This window comes from Spinacia oleracea, chromosome 5, assembly GCF_020520425.1.
Source record: "Spinacia oleracea cultivar Varoflay chromosome 5, BTI_SOV_V1, whole genome shotgun sequence".
NCBI lineage: Eukaryota > Viridiplantae > Streptophyta > Magnoliopsida > Caryophyllales > Amaranthaceae > Spinacia > Spinacia oleracea.
In genome coordinates this window covers 13,655,314-13,675,151 of record NC_079491.1, presented here as the reverse complement: position 1 = coordinate 13,675,151, position 19,838 = coordinate 13,655,314, and the positions used below count along the sequence as shown (strand labels likewise).

General features: G+C 34.3%; 1 protein-coding gene and 1 pseudogene across 1 annotated transcript; one reads left to right on the top strand and one right to left on the bottom strand.

Moving 5' to 3' along the window:
* Positions 1–571: 571 nt before the first annotated feature.
* LOC110794655 (DNA replication licensing factor MCM3 homolog 1-like) lies at positions 572–4,086 on the top strand (annotated as a pseudogene).
* Positions 4,087–15,215: 11,129 nt separating this feature from the next.
* Positions 15,216–19,468, bottom strand: LOC110794620 (rhamnogalacturonan I rhamnosyltransferase 1). The gene is made up of 8 exons (XM_021999585.2): positions 18,309–19,468; positions 17,603–17,670; positions 17,440–17,528; positions 17,167–17,332; positions 16,795–17,084; positions 16,474–16,678; positions 16,216–16,373; positions 15,216–16,005 (listed from the first exon to the last, which is right to left on the bottom strand). The coding sequence occupies exons 1-8, from the start codon at positions 18,664–18,666 to the stop codon at positions 15,759–15,761; spliced, it is 1,581 nt and encodes a 526-aa protein (XP_021855277.2). The 5' UTR covers positions 18,667–19,468; the 3' UTR covers positions 15,216–15,758.
* Positions 19,469–19,838: the final 370 nt, after the last annotated feature.

Below are 19,838 nucleotides of genomic sequence, written 5' to 3'. Positions count from 1 at the left end.
TATTTGACAAGCGGGTTGTGTAGTAGATACATGCTTGATTGTTTGAAACCTTTACTTATTGCCGCTGTTATAAAGTGAAGCGTTCTTGTCAGACTGTTGGGAAAGTATACATTAACGCCTCTGTTTATGCATAAATAGTTTCACAAGCACATGTCTGGAAACATTATATGGTTTCAGATTTCTGGGTTCCTCAGAGTTTTGGTTTTTCCCTGGTTATTTTGGGCTTTTGGGATGATCTTCTGATTTTTATGTAAGCTTTTGTCCCGTTTTAGTGTGTGGTTTCTTTGTCTCTCTTGCAGTTGCACAATGTTGCATTCGTTTTGTGTTTCTTCTGTTTTTACCTCTTTAAATTTCTTGGTTTTGTGCATGTTCTGTTTCTGGAGAGTTAGACCTTTGCTGAATTAGTGCCTTCTGAATTAGGGTCTGTTAGATTATGGCATACTTCTATTTTGATTGCTCAGTGTAATGTGTTAATTAGCTTCATGCTTCTTGTCGGCTAAGTTACACCTCGCTTATGTCTGGTACAACATACCACTGTTTCTTCAAACATGTCATCTCATTTATAGTTCAGGCACCTTGTACTTCCAAGGCGAGGTGGAATTTTAAGGTGATATCTCCTACACTGGTCAGCTTCCAAGAACTATTATTTTCATCCCTGAGGATGACATGGTTGATGCATGCAAACCCGGAGACGTGTTGCAATTTGTGGAATTTACAAAGCTCTGCCTGGAGGGAAAAAAACTAGGGCAGTGTGAGCTGCTTTTCGTTTTCCTTGGACCATACTTATTATACAAAAGCTATTAACACAAGCATTGTTTTCACAGGAAAATTCTTATTGCTAATACCTTGACCCTGCTGAATAAAGAGGTAAATGCACCCATTTATTCTGCTGAAGATTTGAAAAGCATAAGAAGATAGCTGATATACAAGATGTATTAGACATGCTTGGTAATTCCCTTGCACCATCTATTTATGGACACACGTGGATCAAGAAGGCAGTAATTTTACTAATGCTTGGTGGGACTGAGAAGAACTTGAAGAATGGTACACACTTGAGAGGGTTAGTTTCTTTAAGGTCCTTCTTCTACATTTCAGTTCCTGTTTTATTTCCTCGTCAGCCTTGTGGAGTTATGGTGGATCTATCTTAAAATCTCACGAGAAAGATTACTTGTCAACTAATATAATTTTTTCCAGGGACATAAACACGATGATGGTTGGTGATCCTTCAGTTGCCAAGTCTCAACTGCTAAGAGAGATCATGAACATTGCTCAGTTGGCCATTTCGACAACTGGTCGGGGCTCTTCAGGTGTTGGTCTGACAGCAGCTGTAACTTCTGACCAGGAAACAGGTGATGTCTTGTGAAATGCTCTAATAATTTTCTCTTGACTATATGACTGCTATGTTAACAAGCGTTTGCTGTATTCAGGGCAAAGCTGGCGCCATGGTTCTTGCTGATCGCGGTGTCATATGCACTGACAAATTTTAACAAGATGAATGACTTAGATCGTATTGATATACATGAAGTTATGGAACACAAGACAGTAACCATTGCCAAGGCTGGTATCCATGCATCACTTAATTCTCGATCGATGCAGTGTTGTCGCTGCTGCAAATCCTATCTATGGAACTGTGAGTTGAGCTGCTTGTTTTATATGCATGATTTCATATATACTCTCTGTTTTATCTCCTGTTTTCTGAATTTAATCTTGTATCACAGCATGATCGATCATTGACTCCAACGAAGAACATTGGATTGCCAGACTCCTTACTTTCCCGTTTTGATCTGCTATGTATTGTGTTGGACTAAATGGATCCTAAGATGATGGTTATATTTCTGAGCATGTCTTGCATATGCATCGTTACCGTTTTCCACAGGATGGAGGTAGCTACCCTTTAATATTGAGGTTTATTTATCTTTATATCTGTTTAAGAAAGGCATAACTGACTGTCCATAAATGTAGGAGATATACTACTTGATGGTTCTCAGTACGGTGGCAATCCAATGATCTAAGGTGATTCTCCGGCGAGGCCTGACAGCATATTCTATTCAAGGTGAGGTGGACTTTTTTTTTTTTTAGCTTGGATTTCATATATTATGTGTTCATGTATCATCAAGAACCATTATTCTCTCTTCAGATTACTTGAACTCTACATTTTATATCGGATATCCATGTTAGCTATTTGGTAGTCTGACTAGAATGTGGGCACTTGACGATTCTTTTTTTTACTTATTTTAAATTTGATTGAGTCTCAAACCGTTGCATATATCCATGTATATGTTGAGTAAAATTGGTAGCCTTCTGCAATCTGCAAATTAAGCGCACTTTTGGTGGATATTAATATTGCTTGTAATGTGCATTATCCTGATATCTGTCGGTGTCCAAGAATGCAAGGTGTTGACTGATTGCTGTGTTCCTGAAAGTATGTATAATACAAAGTACTATGTCCATTTAATCATGATTGGATTTTTTTTTAGTCATGCTACAACAGTGCAAGAATCCTCTGGATTTGCAGTACATGAGTGCATCAAATTACACACTCTTGCATTGTAGATGACATGATGCAGGTACATATGATCCAAAGACACATAAAACCTTTACCCTCACTTTGGTTTGATTTTAGGTGGCGACACAAGTTTAAGGAGTGGTCACCAAGCTTGACGAAGGATGATCTCATTAGAATAGGCTGAATAGCAATCCCAGAACGAGTCTTTTATATCTCCTCCCACAGTTCTAGGTTATTTTTATCAACTGTCTATTTAGGATTTTTGATTTAGGCTTGTAATATTTTTTGATAATGTGGTTGGTGAAGATGATAACCATATCTTGTGGTTAGGTTATTGCATAATCATGGAATGTTAAAAGAATATGTTATGTGATGTAAACAGTTGATTAATTAGTTTGATTCATATGGAATTTCTATGAGTTGCTCAAGAAACAAATTGAAAATTCGGGAAAGTATTGCTGAAGATTAAAGAAAATTGCTAGGTGTTGAAATTTGGTATAATTAATTAGAAATCAGAAGTTTCAGTTCGATGCATAAAAATCAGATTAGGATCAATAAGTGGCTACGTGAGATGATTTGCCGTAAAAGCTCTGAAGGCAAAACTTAGAAAGTTAGGGGTGAATGGCCTGACTTTTAGACTGAGTAGGGCTGAGTAGCTAGAATGCATTTTGAATAGAGTATTTTTATGTCGGGCCATTGTTGACATGTAATGCAAACATGTAGTAATATTATTAAATAAAGTTGTTGCAGATTTATATAAAATGGAGTAGAATTTAAGGATTTTAATTTTGATGGATTTTATGTTTGTGACACTGTCTGGTGTGTTGACAGGCCCTGGTCCTGCTGGAGAATTCCACCTCCTTTCTGGCGGAAGCTAAGTACATATGGTGGCCTGACTTCTTATGGGATACTGTATTCGGGGTTCGTATGGCGAGTTGGCTGTGTTTGGTGTTATGTGGGAGCCACCGCAGGCGGTGTTTGGGCGCAGTAAGGAATACATCGAAGCAGAGGCCTTATACTATGGGTTACAGAAAGCCTTGAGATTCGGTTACAAAAAGTTGATTGCTGAATGTTCATGTCTTCTACTTCTTACAAAGATAAGAGACAGGACGACAATACAAGACCTGGGGATTGCAGAAGTTGTTACTAAAATTCTTGAGTTGCTTTGCGAGTTTTAATTCCTTTTTATGTTCAACCGGATGGAAATTATGTAGCTTATGAAATGTCTAAGTGTACTGTTGCTGGATCGGAAACTGGATGTGAGGTTATATGGTTAAACAACTTTCCTACAGTTGCCTCTGATGCTGGAGAAATGCAGATAAACAGGTACTTAATGTCTGGTAAAAAGATGGCTTATGGAGTTGAAAAATATCACATAAGAATTGTTGCAGGCTCATTTCCTTTTCTAGAGGAGTATTGATGGTTCTGTTAACCGAATTAGTTGTAGATTGTGCAATTCAGTAAATCAGATAATAGATGGGTCCAATTCTTGTGAATTGTGAGGTAAATATTAACCTACTTTGTATATAATTTTACAGACATATAGTCCATGAAAATCCGCAAGGGTACATGTCTGATCATGTAGGTATGTTTGATCTTGGCTCAATCGGATGTTTTAATCATCTTAGTATCTATTGTTGCATTGATTTCTTGATAGCTATAACGAATTCCATTTTGATTATTTGGGTATCATCTTAGTATTTATAGTTTCATTGGTTAGGTTATTGCATTATCATGGAATGTTAAAAGAATATGGTAAAGCTATAATATGTTAAAAAAATAGGGTAAAGCAACATAATTTAGCAGTCCGTTAATTAATAAACGTTGATTACGCTTTGTTCTTGTATCTCTCTTCACAACCGTCAACTATAATAGGTGTAGTTTCATGAGCTTATTTGCGGCATGAGCTTGAGTACGTGCTACAAACCGGATCTTGTAAGTAAGATCAGGCCTATTCTGATTGGAAACTACAAAACAAAGCAAAATAAAATACATCTCTGTTCCTTAGTTTTTATCGTGTTTGATTTCGGAAGTCAAAATTTATCGTTTTGTTTGGTATCGCGCGCGGTCCGATCCTAGTGAAGTAAAAGACAATGAACCCAAACATGCTCGTGTAAAACGATATCGTTTTCTTTACTGTTTCTATTTGTCCCGACTTGTATTTAAATATCATTGCGTTTTCATTCATTCCCTATTATACACATTGTATATTATTGCTAACGCGCAGTTACTAAAACCAGTTGTGTGACCATTTAAGTACCACCAATTGAATACTTTATTTATATGTTAACTAACTTTTAGATAGGGCTGTCAAATCTCAACCCGAACCGTTGAACCCGTTGGGTTAATCCGATTCGTTAAGAACTCGAACCGTTAATAACCCGTTAGTTGGAACCCGAAAACTAACCGAACCGATAACATTCAACCCGAACTCGAATCGTCTCGAAAATATTAAACCGATTAAGACCCGATACCCGATAACAACCCGTCATACGTCAACCCAAAACCGTTTCTACCCGAAACCATTAATGACCCGGTTTATTTCAACCCGAACCGTTTCAACCCGGGGAAAACCCGTTCACAACCCGAACTGTTTCAACCCGAACCGTTTACAACCCGAACCGGTTCAACCCGGACCGTTTACAACTCGAACTGTTTCAACCCGAACCGTTTACAACCCGAACCGCTTACAACCCGTAACCCGTTTACACCCCGTTTAATTCAAACCGTTCATAACCTGCCTCAAAAATAAGTTTTTACTTGAAATGTTTTCCGTCAAACCAAACAGAGCCGAAATGCTAAGATATCAAATGATATACTCCGTAATTCGTAAGTAATTGTACTTCTTAAACCTTTATAAACCAAAGATATAATTCAATGTGCGTTGTTCAACCGAGTATTCGAACTGTTGTTTATCAACTGACTAAGTAACTAAACATGTTATCGTTTAACATATTGTTCTTTATTAGATGTATTTTCAATATAGCTATATTATTGTATAGTTATAATCTTGTAGAATTGAATGTGCACTCTTTTATTGACTCGTATTCAACTGACAAATTGTCTAATCAATCATTAAACTAAATTGATTTAATTCAATACCTTATTATCTTATAAGTTTGTAACCTAAGAACTAATCGAAAAATCATGATATTTTAATTTAATCGACTTAATTCATTAACAATTGAACTTGTTTGTCTCGTTTCGTTAATGAACATGTTAGTCTCGTTGTTGTTTAAACCAATATGAGTATATGACAAACTTGTATTTACAAACTTTACAAATTCATTACATATTAATTCATCATTATCGATTATTATTTACTACGTTATTATTTAGTTCATCAATACATGTTTCGTAATACTCTGGCATGGTGGGGGAGGGCATAGATGATTTTGATTCCATTTGTATCATTTGATTGGTAAATATATTACATGACATAATGAGATATTGACTGACTTTTCTTAATTAAGTTTATGAAATTAATTGGATAGTGAATATTACTACATTAGTTGTTCGTCAAAAAAGAAAATAACATTAGTTATTAATCACGTAATCAAATTATATGACCTCTTTTACCTGTCACTTTGCTTTAATAATGTAGATATTATAGTATAAACGTATTGAAAATTGTGATTTTAGTAATAACTCGACATTGTTTGTAATTTGTATCCGAATTAATCTAACTTAACATGAACCCGACCCGATATGAACCCGACCCGATATAAACCCGACCCGATTACATCCGGCTAAACCCGTTAACAAACCGAACCGAATTGACTCGACCCGACTACAAACCGACCCGATCTGACCCGACCCGGTATGCACCCGACTTAACCCGGTTATGACCCGACCAAATATGAACCGACCCGATACGAACCCAACCCGATATGAACCCGACCCGATATGAACCCGCCCCGATATGAACCCGCACCACATAACCCGAACCCGAACCGAACCGTTAATTTTTCAACCCGACCCGAACCGAACCGAACCGATAGCAAAATGAACCGGTTTCAACCCGAACCGAAACCGAACCGATGACCCGATTTGACACCCCTAGATACATGTGATCGTTATAGAAACATTGCTAGTAGAGACTGTATAGGACAAACTGATCACATTTACACATTATAGTTGTAATCTTGCACCATTGCACCAATCCATAAAATCATAAATTGGTGTTATCTAGGTACTAAAAACGATGATTTTGGACGTTGAGTGATAATTCGATCATGAAGCTAGGTTAAATACTTGGTGCCATGCATTGGTGGTTAATTTGATTTAAGGTGGAGTAACAATTAATGCAGGGGATTTCAATTTTGTAATATTGTGGTCATATTTGGAATTGTGTAGCCAAAAGAAGTAATTCAACAGGATTTGGATTCGCAATAATTTGAATAAGAAAGTTAAAGTAAGACAAATTCACAAGTATCACGGATATACTTAGAGCAACCCCACGTAAATAGGTGTAATGTAGTAATAAGTGGCTTACAAGTTACAAGCTTACTAATAGGAGTAGTACTCAGATCTCAGTTTCAATTTTCAATTTTCAATTTTCAATTTTCAATTTTCAATTTTCAATTTTCAATTTTCAATTTTCAATGGCCAGTAAATTGACTTGACATGCTCGTCTTACTCTCGTCTCTCCTCCAATCTTTTGCCTCAAAACAACACCCACATGACCCAATGCAAGATCTATCATAAATCTCATATTTCCGCATTGGACGACAACAACAACACACATAAACAGTAAAATCTTTGATAGTACGAAGTATCAAACTACAGATATCAGAGTATGAGAAACTAATTTTGACACATCCGTGGTGAGTAGAACATGGAAAACTGTGTCTCACAATGGTGCGTCAAAATCATATTTTTTATGTGTCAAAATCATTTCCTTTGTTTATGACATAGCCGCTCTTATACAAGTAAGTTGTATGATAGATTTTGAATGTCGTTTTTTTAAGGTTAGATTACTTACTGTGTAATTTTTGTGTTTTCACATTGTCAAACGGACTTGAAACAAGTTTTATTTTCCATGTGTCTTGATATTGAATGTATAGCTAGTTCGATACCGTAGTACTCCGTAAACAAATTTTGAAACAAAAGGATTCCAATAATACAAATATCAATTAAAAAACTTACTAAACATCGTCATAACACTATAAAGTCATAATCTATGTGGGGATCATAAAGAGATTACGCTCCGTAATTTAACTAATCTAATATATATATACTCACTTCAAAAAGTCTTGCGCGCACAAGGTGTATAATAAATTTATTGTACACCAAGATAATTTTAACCATTTTTTTTTGTAACTTTAACTTAGTTTTGATTAACTTTTATATTAGTAAAAAAAATTGATAGATAAATATTTTAAAGGGTTAAATTATTAATTTTATACATTATTAGTGATTTTGAAGAAATAAGTTTTACTAAAATGAAAAAATTTATCACTTAAAAATAAATAACTTTTACATATATATGCTTAACTTTTAAGCATTTTGAGTTAACTTTTATTCCGATGTACAATATTTATTTTACACCCATTGTAAATAAGAATTTGTGTACTTACTTACATGATCAAGTTGGAGATATAAGAGTAGTAGTAGTTTAGTTTAGTACGGATTATTACTTAATTGTTTGAACATTCTTTATGTATGTTCCATACACCATTTAAGTAGTTTAATAATCCATCCACCTAACCTCCTAATTAAGTAGTCCTAACTCCTCCGATAATACAGGCACGGAATGAGAATGAATCTAAATGGGACGTTTGGTTTCTAGGTATGGGAATTTGGAAAATACACAGTAGGGTACAAAATGAGAATTCAAGAAAATATGTTGATTCCCTTGTCTATTTTGAATAAAAACCATTTTGAATTCAAGAAAATATGTACTTTAATAATCCATTTTTGAATGTGTTTATTCATAAGAATAGATTGGGAGAAGTATTGAGAATAATGATAATATTACTAAATCGCCCTTATCTATTTTGAATAGACCCCTTTTATACCAATATAACATTTCCACAAACTAACATGAGAATATTAATTCTCACCTTCGGGACCATTTGGATTTTTATAAGGAATAAAAGTTTACCTGAGAGTAAATAAGTGGACCATTTGGATTCTTATAAGGGTATAAAGGAGATAAATATTGGACAAATAAGAAAAGATTTTAAAACGAACTACTAAAAAGAACAACTCAATACGAAAAGGGGACTAGTTATAACATTTAAGAACGGAGGAAGTAATTAATTTAATTTATAATTTATAATTAAATAATTAATCATTAATAATATATAATTGAATAATTTTTAGATTAATGAATAATAATAATTAATAATATTAAATACTTAATAATTTATATTTTTTTAATTAGTACAAACTAAATTATAAATGGTAACAATAATACTCTAATTAATAACTTATGTACCTTGTACTTAGTTATTACGTACTACTCCGTACATATTTATTAAAAAATGAATAAAAATCATAAATGTCCTTAAATGTCATTTTACATAGCTACAACCAACAACCAACAACTAATTTTACCAAATATATTTGTAAACAATTAATAGTCAAACAGTCGATAAAAACAGCCAGTTTAAAACATTCAGTCAAATCAACCAAGTAAAACAGGCAACAGCCAATTGCTAAACAGGATAAAGAAGTGGACATATTCAAACCAAAAAAAATATGGAAGGTATTGGTGTATTGTACACCAGTTCGGGAATCTGAATGACTTGGAAAAGAAAAATACAAAGGTTGTTTAGCTAACTTTAATAATGCTGGGCGTGCAAAGATTATCTACCAACTCCGTATAAATTAACCATTTTATTATTATTATTATTAGTGGATAAGTGTTTTAATTAATTACTTTCAACCTCAATTATCCCCCCTTCATATCCCACTAAGAACTAAAACGGCATCTTGGATCATAGAAGCTTTGCTTGAAATCTTCCCACATTCTAATCTTAGATGTTTGAAACTTCAAAAGGATGATATGTTAGTTCAACTTTTCTGTTATACTGCCTCCGTTTTAAAAAGTTCTTTACACTTTGGAAAATGTATCCAAAGTATAAAAACTTTGACCGTAAATTTTCACCATTATATACATCAAAATGTTACATGTAAGATCTTGTTAGATTGTTAGATTGCATTGGAGTCCGTGCAAATAGTAACTGTAAAGATCTTTTTGAAATGGAGGTAATAAAATATACTTCCTCCGTTTCAAAAAAATCTTTACAGTTACTATTTGCACGAACTCCAATGCTATAATTAACTACTAATATATTCAATTTCGTATGTGAAAAAATTATAAAATTTGATATTCTGAAAATGCATACCGAGACCAATCTGACAAGATCTTATATGTAACATTTTGATGTATATAACAGTGAGAATTTACGGTCAAATTTTTTATACTTTGGACACATTTTCCAAAGCGTAAAGAACTTTCAAAAACGGAGATAGTATGCGGTATGCCGGAATACGGAGTACTTAACATCGACAAAATTTACATGATACGTGTAATTTAATGGAGAAACTAATGACGAGTTGAGGGAGTGTGTTATTGTTTTTGTGGAGAAACTAATTTACCCTACCTCTATTTGTAATTTGTATTACTTTTGTGGTTCATGCATACCAAAAATAATATTTGAGGTAGTGTATTATGGTTAGGTCTTGTCTTTCTGAGTTTTTTGGTAGAACTTAACTTAACTTAACTGAATGGAACTGAATAAATAATAAATACGTCATCCGTTCCGGAATACTCGAAACGTTTTTCTTATAGGGTCGTCACGGATTACTTGCAACGTTTCTAAAAATAGAAACTTTTATTAATATTATATCAATTTCTCACTTATTCAAGAACCCACTTACATTCCTACTCCCTAAAAAAACATTAAACGTAGTCCCATGAACTCCCCTCCCCACCCTCATAACCCTTTAAAAGTTTGACACACATCCCATTATCTATATTAAAAAATACACCACTACCAACTATCATCTTATTAAATAATAAGTCAATTACTATGCATTAAACTCTGTGTAGGTCAAACCATTTCGAGTATTTCGGGACGGAGGGAGTAATAAATCAATAAATAAATAAATAATTATTACTAATATTTAACATTATAATAATAAACAAAATAATAAAATAAGATCTTTAAAAGACGAACATGAACACAATGCCGTTCTTTTGAACTAAACTGAAAAGAACTGAACTGAAATGAAGTAGACTGAATGAACCCGAATCGAATTGAACTGAATTGAAGTCTAAAAGAACCGGGCCTTAATGTGCGAGTTCATATATACATATTAAAAAAAAGGATAGATATTGCAAAAAAAAATTCAATATGGAAAGAATGTAGGTGTTTTTTCGTAGAAATTCTAAGTGTAATATGAATGGAGACCTCGTCCGAGTAGGCGACCGACGTCATATCCTCGGGCGACTCGTAACCTACAAAATCAATAAAGTGGACTACTTCGGAGCGTTTTCGAGAAAACCCTCCCCGACGCTCAAGTCAGTTGTGTGTTGCAAGCTAGAGATAGAAAGTAAAGAGAGATTATGTGTAAGAAGAATTGAATACCTCTAAAGTGATGTGACTCATAAATCATAAGTATTTTTATGAATGTGTGATGGCATTGTTGATATATATTTGCAATTGTAGGGGTATACAATAGGTGGACCTATGGTCGGAGGCTTAAACTTGGACCCCCGAGATTGACTTTAGAAGCCCATCTTGAGGGTGTCGTTATGGGAATTTTGATAATTGTATCCACTGCGGTATTTTGGTAATTTCCTTGTTTGGAGAACAGTAGGTTTAAAAATAACAGTGCTGGTTTATACCAAAATTTGATATCATACTCCGTATTTTCATATCATTTATAACCCAAGCAGTGGCGGACCCACGTTGGGGCCAAGGGGGGCACGTGCCACCACCGGGGAAAAAAAAAATTGAAAATGTTATAAAAGCAATTAAAACTAAGATATTATACGTTAATCTCACAGATAATGCACATAAATGGGTCTTGTTGTAGTGGTAGCAAAGTTATTCAGAAATAGAGTATCTAGGGTACACGAGATTTGAGGTTCGACCCCCCTTTAAGTGCCATTTTTGTTTCTCCTCCATTTGCACATCTTTTTGTCCTTTATTTTTATTTTTTATTAATCGTTCTTTTGGATGCAATTCTTTTAATCGTTTTTCCTAATAAATTCATTGTTTGTATTTTTCAAATCTTTTTTATCTTCTTAAATTTCTACACAAATTAAAGCATTTTTTCTCACTTTCACATTCAGTTGGACTACACTTAAAGAAAAGTTTATTCCCGACCATAACAAAATAAAATCAATCAATTACTATTCTATGATAATATTAGTCTCTAAAAAAAAGTCGTTATGATTCTTATACTTTTTTTTTTAACTTACAGTGAGATATTTATAAAAATAAATTTTTAATCAATTTGAACTTTGGGCGATCTACCATCTATATATTGATACAAAATTAACATTGTGAAAAATATCTTCGACTTGTAGCTACAAGTTACCCTCTTCGTAACTATACATTATTCCAAAACGTAGAAGCAATTTTTTTTTTGTATATATTCTACAACTACGAAATACTTGTCTAATTTTGTGTCACCCCTGGCCCAAAATCCTGGGTCCGCCACTAAACCCAAATGACATTTTTCTAAAGGTATAGGCAGAATAGAAACCAACTCTATCAAGATGAATTTGACCAATGTGTTAATGGCACATTGATAAATTTAGTTAATGATTACCAAATTTATCTTTTGTGGAAGTCTTAAAACCTTCGAGTTAAATTTGATTTTTCTTGCTCGATGGACAATTAAAGCACCTGATTATTGACATTTTACCCCAGCAGTCCGAGTGGGTATGAAGTCTGGGTCATCTATCTGAGTGACTGAGTGGAGTTGGGGCAGTGGATGATTTATACTATTTCATGTCCAAAAATACACTTCGTTGGTTTTTAAAAATATTACAACACCTTGATTAGCACGTTTTTTAAGATACGAATTTGACCGCAAACATCTCTAATTATCCATAATTATTAAAATCTTAAAAGTTTACTCCCCTTCTCTTTTTGTTCTTTACGTATTTCTTTTTGGTGTTCCCAAAATGTTATTTACATTTCCTTTTATATTATCACATAAATGCCTTAATATTATACGAAGTATCAAAATTTGTGTCCAATGATTATTTTAACTAATTACTCCCTCCGTCTCTTTTTGTTCTTTACGTTTTCCTTTTTGGGTGTCCCAAAATGTTTTTTACATTTCCTTTTATATCATCACATAAATGATTTAATATTCTATCAAATTTGTGTCCAATTATTATTTAAACCAATTAAATCTATTGAGTCATTTAATCTCTCACACTTTTTCATTGAGACATTAACTTTTTCTCATTTTCCTAATATCAGAATTTTGATAAGAGTGAAAATATTATAAATAAACGTAATTTTCCTCGTTTACATAAAAACTTTAGAAGAATCTCAATGCACAATACCAAACGTAAAAAATAAAAAGAGACGGAGGGAGTAATTTTTTTTTTCTCATTTTTCCAATAACAAAATTTTGATAAAAGTGAAAACATTATAAATAAACGTAATTTGTCTTGTTTAAATAAAAAAAAATAGAGGAATTTCAATGCACATTAATTAGTCGTTAAAACGCGTGCAAAATACCAAACGTAAAGAACAAAAAGAGACGGAGGGAAATATACATTAAAATCAATCCAACCACATTTTACTTATAACATTCGATTTTAGTAAATTAGTAAAAGTATATGGTCAAAGTTAGTACTTCATGAATAGTGACAATACTAAAAGTGTTGCAAAAAAAATTAAACGTGACTTTACGTTTTACAACGCATACTTTGACTCTTAATATCTCGAATTATGTATAAGATTTTTTTTTATTTTTATATTTAGAAATTATACATCGATACAAATCTAACAACATCTCACATGATATAATTTTTCTTAGGTATGAGTCACAAAAGATGACCAAAAGTTTAGTATAAATAGTGTAGAAAACAAGATGGTGCGATATATTTAAAACGGAGAAAGTATAAAATATATAAAAGCATTATAAAACAAACTAAAATGAAAAGTGTTAATTAAGAATATTGTGAAACGGAGGTAGTATACGTTTCTCAAAATCGGGTTCAATTAGGACAAAAGTATATCCCTCAACTTTGATAGCAGCCTCCCACCAAAACAACAATAATACAGCATAATCTCCAAAAAATTTGCGTTAAATTAGAACATGATGACTCACTAAACACTGTTCCTGTCAACTTCTAACAAGGCTAATGACCACTCCCAAATCCGTACAACTTAGGATAGCATAGGCTATTAGACTACTAGACTAGTGAGTAGTTATACACATACACCCACCGGCAACATGTCACCAACTCACCGCGATATGTGGTTTTATCGACACACAATCTAATATGATCAAATCATTAAATAACATGTTATTAATTTCACTTATAAGTTGTATGTTTAGATGTCATGAAATACCGCCTGTTAATAGAGATGATTGAAATCGAACATCAGTCTGCACCAACAAACACTATAATAAACTACGTTACAAAGCGCACAAGATAGATAATATACTATTGTCGTAATGTATCTTCCTTAAATAATAAACTACGTTACAATTTATACACGCACAAAAAAAATAAAAAAATAAAAAAATAAAAAGTGGATGGCCCAAATTGAAGATGACTTGCCAACAATACTACTCCCAGTAATGTTGGACAATATGATGCTCTATATTTTATGCCAAGTAGGAGACTCAACTAATGTATACATCAAACTATCAAGATCGAGAATATTTAGTGGTTGTTGAATATTTATAAGGCCGCCTTACCTCATGATGTAACTATAGCTTCCAACAATTTTCATTGGATTATTACTATTTAAATACAATCACTTTTTAATTAATTTATTAATTATGTTACAAGCCGTCAACCAACTAATTAAAATTTCTAATTTAGGGTTTTTATTTTATGTCAACTGAATATGATATTCATAGTTGTCATACTCTCGACGTGTCAACCACTATAAGTCCATTATGAATCATTATCGCCCTCATAATTTATTCTTAAAACAACCAAGAACAATATAAAATAAATTGGCAGCCGAGGTCGTAGGAGTGGGCAAGCCGGCATTTTTTTTTTTTTTGGCGCAAATGAACTACAAGAGCATTAATAAATTACAAATAGGAGAGGAAATTCGAACATGAGACCTATCGTACGGCGACGGATATGTTCGTGTAACGGGAGGTGTTTATTGGAGAAAATGCTGATAAAAAATTAGTGCAGGGGAGGGGAGGGGTAAGAATTTCCGACAATCATGCCGTTGGACGGCATACAAACACACTAAAAGCTAACACCACATGCAATGACCTCAACGTCAGGCAAAGTTTGTGAGTCTAACATGAAAATGTGCAATTACTTTTAAAAGTTTCTCATTTTGTGATACCAATAATGTTGATTGCATGATCTATGCAAGTCCAAGATTAAACGGGGAACTGAATTTGGCACAACAAATTTGCTATATTCACATAAAGGTGCGTCAAAATCAACCCGCAGGTGTGCCAAAATCAGTTTCCGATTAAATAATAGAGTTACAAATTACTTAAACAACTTACAGGTAGACAAAAGAGAGAACAATAATGGAATAATAAAGATCTTAATGAACTATTAAATGTAACATGAATAGGATCAGTAGAGTAGATATATTATATATATAGTCCTAAAGAAAAAAGAAATACAAAAATATGAAGGAAATGGTGGGGTAGTAAATCTACCTCAAAACTCCCAAGAATTTAATCAAACAAATTTTTATGTGGCAATAAGTCATTCCATGTACAAGGTAGATGCATCTAACTTCACCCCAGTAATGGTCAGGGTGTGTTTCTATACAAGGATTTCAGTTATTAACATCTACCAACATCATACTATGCTCCCTTCAGGACTATCTTCTCTAGCTCTCGACAAATTCCTCGATATTGTTTTACTCAAAAATGTCCGCCCCAAATAGATATATGTACGCCTAAAGCAACAACCATAATCCTCTTGAGAGGGCGGCCAAAACAATGCCATTCCATGTTAAAGCGTAGCATTGTAAGTTTTCTTTTACCTGAATTTTAGCCATCATAGAAGAATACAACAAAGGTATCAATCTTCTTCTCCAGGCATTTAGATAGATCACATGCTGCTACTTAAGGATTCATCGGATTCGAGACACTCCTGAGGATTTGAGTAGAAATAGTCTTCCTCTTTCGGTCTGTCAGGTATTATCAACCTTTTTGTTGGTTGTCCACTGCGATGTGCATGAGTTTCCTTAACAGCAGTTGAGAACTCATCCCAACTTAATGACCCAACAGTATATTTATCTATCAAATCAACTAACAACCTTCTGTCCAACAATATAGTCCTTTTGTACCCAAGGTACCTGAAATTGCATGAACCACCCATATTTCAGATAATGGTGCTACTTCACCAGAGGGACATGAACATAACTCATTCACATCATATTTTCAAACCGCAAACTTCAAGATCCATATAAATGAAATGAGAACTAACTTACATATGTAGTACGTTAAAAAAATGTTTATAATTAAACAGACTATGCAACAAACTTATTGGAAGCACATAGAGGTACCTGCGATGTCCTTCGACAACTTTGGCCATATTTCCATCATAAGTAGGAACGAAGATATCACTCTCCAGTGAAACAAGATAATCTAATGCAGCCATCTGAGACGAGTGATTCTGAAAAAATCTCAAGTCTGCAGGATTCAATAGTGTCTCTTTCCTCACCTGTTGCATCATAAAATAGAAAGAAATGAGAGGCTATGAAACAAGAGTCATAACTGAGCACCAAAACAAAGAAAGACCAAGACATCTGCCCTAAACTGACCAGCTTTGGGTAAGCCTCAGCAAGACTAGCCATCCTCCTATCGCCACCATATATTTCACCAGCTGCAATATATATCTGATAACTAGGGTCTATGTCTAAAGCCCGAAGTGCCAAAGCAGTTTCCTCTGGCGTCAGTGGACAGAGTCCATCTTTCCTTTTCAAGTCAGAATTTATAATTTTCTCTTTCCACCATGGGTAAGCATATCTATCAGTGCAAATTAAAATGGAAAGTCAATTAAGAGGTTGATACGGAAGAAAAGAAAGATAAAATTGATATCTTGTTCTCGATTTCATAAGGATTGTAAACATCATCTCAGGTACCTCATTCTGGTCAATTCATTCACCTCCTCAGTATTGCAACCCTGGGAACAGCCAGAAAATGCTAACATGTCCATTTCATATCGCAAATGAAGAACAAGGAAAGGACCATTTTGACGCAGCAGCTTGACAACCCTTTTTCCGAGCTCCTCAATCTGTGGAGTAAATCTCAAGCCATTGAAATTAACCCGACATCTAAGCTTTTGAATTTCCATCGGTTGACCATTATTGGCAAGCCGGGCATCTGTTCTGTTTAAATGCAAAATCTTGTACTTTTGTATCAAAGGAAGAATCTGCAATGACCAAAGAGAAGAACTGAGGCATAGCACGAGAGACAATGTAGAAAAACCTGCAATCCGGAACACTAGGACTAACCTGGTAGTTGTAATATGATATATCAGACCAGCTAACAGGAGCCATAGTATGAACTTTTCCTAGCTCCAGTCTTTTCTTGAGCCTAGGGGGAAGCTCCTTCAGAATCCTAACTTCATCTCTCAAGGATGAAATAAAATGATCCACATCAAATATGTCTTGAAACTCACTGCCATATGAAAACTTCAATTAGGCCAGCTTCATAAATGATCTTAAGAATAAATCTGTCATTCCCAAAAAACAAGTACGCAATTTTCAGAGACTATAATAACATGCCTAGGATCAGCCCAGAAGGACGTTTTATCCAGCTCTGGAACTATAAGAGTGACATTAAGGTATCTAGCAATGGTCACCATGTCACATATCTGCAGAAAGCACGAATAATCACCATCAAAACCAACAATAAGTGCATCAGTTTAAAACACAGCTAAACACTCACTGCTGATCTCATTTGATTAAGTCCTCCATTGCACGAAACCATCAGGTAACCATTGTTCTTATAAACTCCTGGCGAAAACATAGCACTTCACAAATTAATGGACAAGCGGTAAAACGAAAAGAAGTTTAACATAGGAGCAAAACCACATGTTTCAACCATACAAGCAAAAGGTACCCACAATAAAAGACAACAACATGGATACCACAAATAGAAAGGACATAATCTCTATACCGATAAATCCTTGAAAGAAAATACTCCAATTTAGGAGAAAGAGAACTGAAAGACAAGAGTGTCCTAATAATAATTCCATATTTTTTTCATCAAAATACAAAATCCACCCAACTCAGCTGATAATGAAAGGCATTATCATGTTTTTTCATCAAATTAGAAATTTCACCCCACTCAGCTGATAATGAAAGGCATCATCATATGAGTTATGACTACATCAAATTTCATCATAGAAACAAAACTAAACCCAATACACAGACCAGGTGAACCTAAACAATATTACCATAGTTGGCTAATTCTTCAAAAAGTGTGACAGATACAACATTTTAAGTCAACAAATCAAACATCAATTCTAGCTAGAACAATCACTACAAATCTAAAGATAACTTACACAAAAACATTCAGACAAATCATAAATTTATGAACACCCACAATTTGTTTAAAGCAATAGAGATAAATGGGTGGTAGAAAAACTCACTTTTAGGAGGAAGAACACGAGGTGGGGTTGAAACAGAAGACGGCAACTTGAGATAAGCAGATTCCTGAGTAAAACAAGAGGGCCAACCCTTCAAGACTCTAGGCCCCCAAACCTCCCCATAAGTGGTCAAATTGGTCAAATTGACAATACAAGTCCATAGCAAAACTGATGATGTAGCTCGAACCATCCATACCTTCATCTTCGACTTATTCGAGACCTTGGATTTCTCCTTCTTCTCATCACTAACTACAATTTTAACCCCCATATCAAACCCAATCCCAATCCCCCACCACCTCCTTCTTCTCCTGCTTTCCTTCTCCTCACTACAACAGCTACTACTACTCTCTATCTTACACATATTCCTCCTCTCTTTCCTCTCATCCCAACCTCAAACCCCCCAATAGAATAACAACAACAGCAGCAGCACCAATGCCAATACCAAGGCCAAACAACAAATTCCCTAAAAATGTCTTGCGTTTTCCTAATCAATGCTGTATATAATTGGAAACAGTTTTTCCGATTGAATCAACCTATAGTATAAAAAGATCCGTGTAAAACCCCAAAATTGGAAAATCCAACCAACCCCAGAAAGACAATCCACCAAATCAAAATCCGAAACTTACCCAGAATAGACCAATATCCAAAACATCAAAATTCAAAACACCCAGAATTTCAAACTTTCATGAAAACAAAAAATAAAAATAAAAATAAAAAGAGAAATGATCAACAACACATTACCGAACAAAAAAGAGATCTCAGAACCCTAGAAAAAAGAAGAAAATGATGGACCCAAAATCCAAATTGGATCTTCAGAAATGCAGACCGGATCCGAGAGAAAATGAAGGTGAATGTAAGATTCTCCGGTGACCGGAGAATGCGGGGGAGGAGAGAGAAAGTGGAAGAAATAAATGTAAGAAAAGAAAAGAAAAGAGGAAGAAGAAGAAGAGAAATGTGAAAGAAGAGAAAAGAAGGGGGGAGATTTGCAGGGATATACGGTGGGAGAAAAAAGAGGGGAGAGACAGTGTCGAGTGTCGTAGTCCCCTCAATTTTTGATGTTGGGATTTTCTTTCTCTCTCTTTCTCTCTCCTCCTCAACCGCGGTGGAATTGATACGAGCCGACATTCGGTGTCAAAAACTCCAAATTCCTCATTTGGAGATGTACTGTAATTCTTTCATAGTGATGGTAATAATTAATAATAGTAACATTTAGGAGAAAAAAATAGGAATATTGGGAAAATGTGGAGAATGTTAGGTAATTGTTGACTACTCTCTCGTCCCTAAAAGATTATTTTATTTGACTTTTCACTATCTTTAAAATACGACTTAAATATAAATATCTCTAGTCTTACATGCATAAAAGTTATAAAAGTCGATTTTTCGAAAATATATATTGAAAGGAACAACAAGTCCCACATAGAGATGTCAGTGGGGCAGATTTTATAGGAAACCCGCCCCGCATCCACCCTCTAAGTAGGTGGGAATGTAGGGAGGTTTGACAGGTGATGGGACGGAGATGAGTATAAAAATCAT

What these genes read in the sequence shown, in the direction of transcription:
- LOC110794620 (XM_021999585.2), bottom strand. Translation starts at nt 18,666, where the DNA reads ATGTGTAAGATAGAGAGTAGTAGTAGCTGTTGTAGTGAGGAGAAGGAA. An exon ending in TCCTTCTGGGCTGATCCTAG is followed by an intron (nt 17,333 to 17,439) that starts GCATGTTATTAT and finishes TTCATATGGCAG; the next exon opens with TGAGTTTCAAGACATATTTG. An exon ending in CTGAGGCTTACCCAAAGCTG is followed by an intron (nt 16,374 to 16,473) that starts GTCAGTTTAGGG and finishes ATGATGCAACAG; the next exon opens with GTGAGGAAAGAGACACTATT.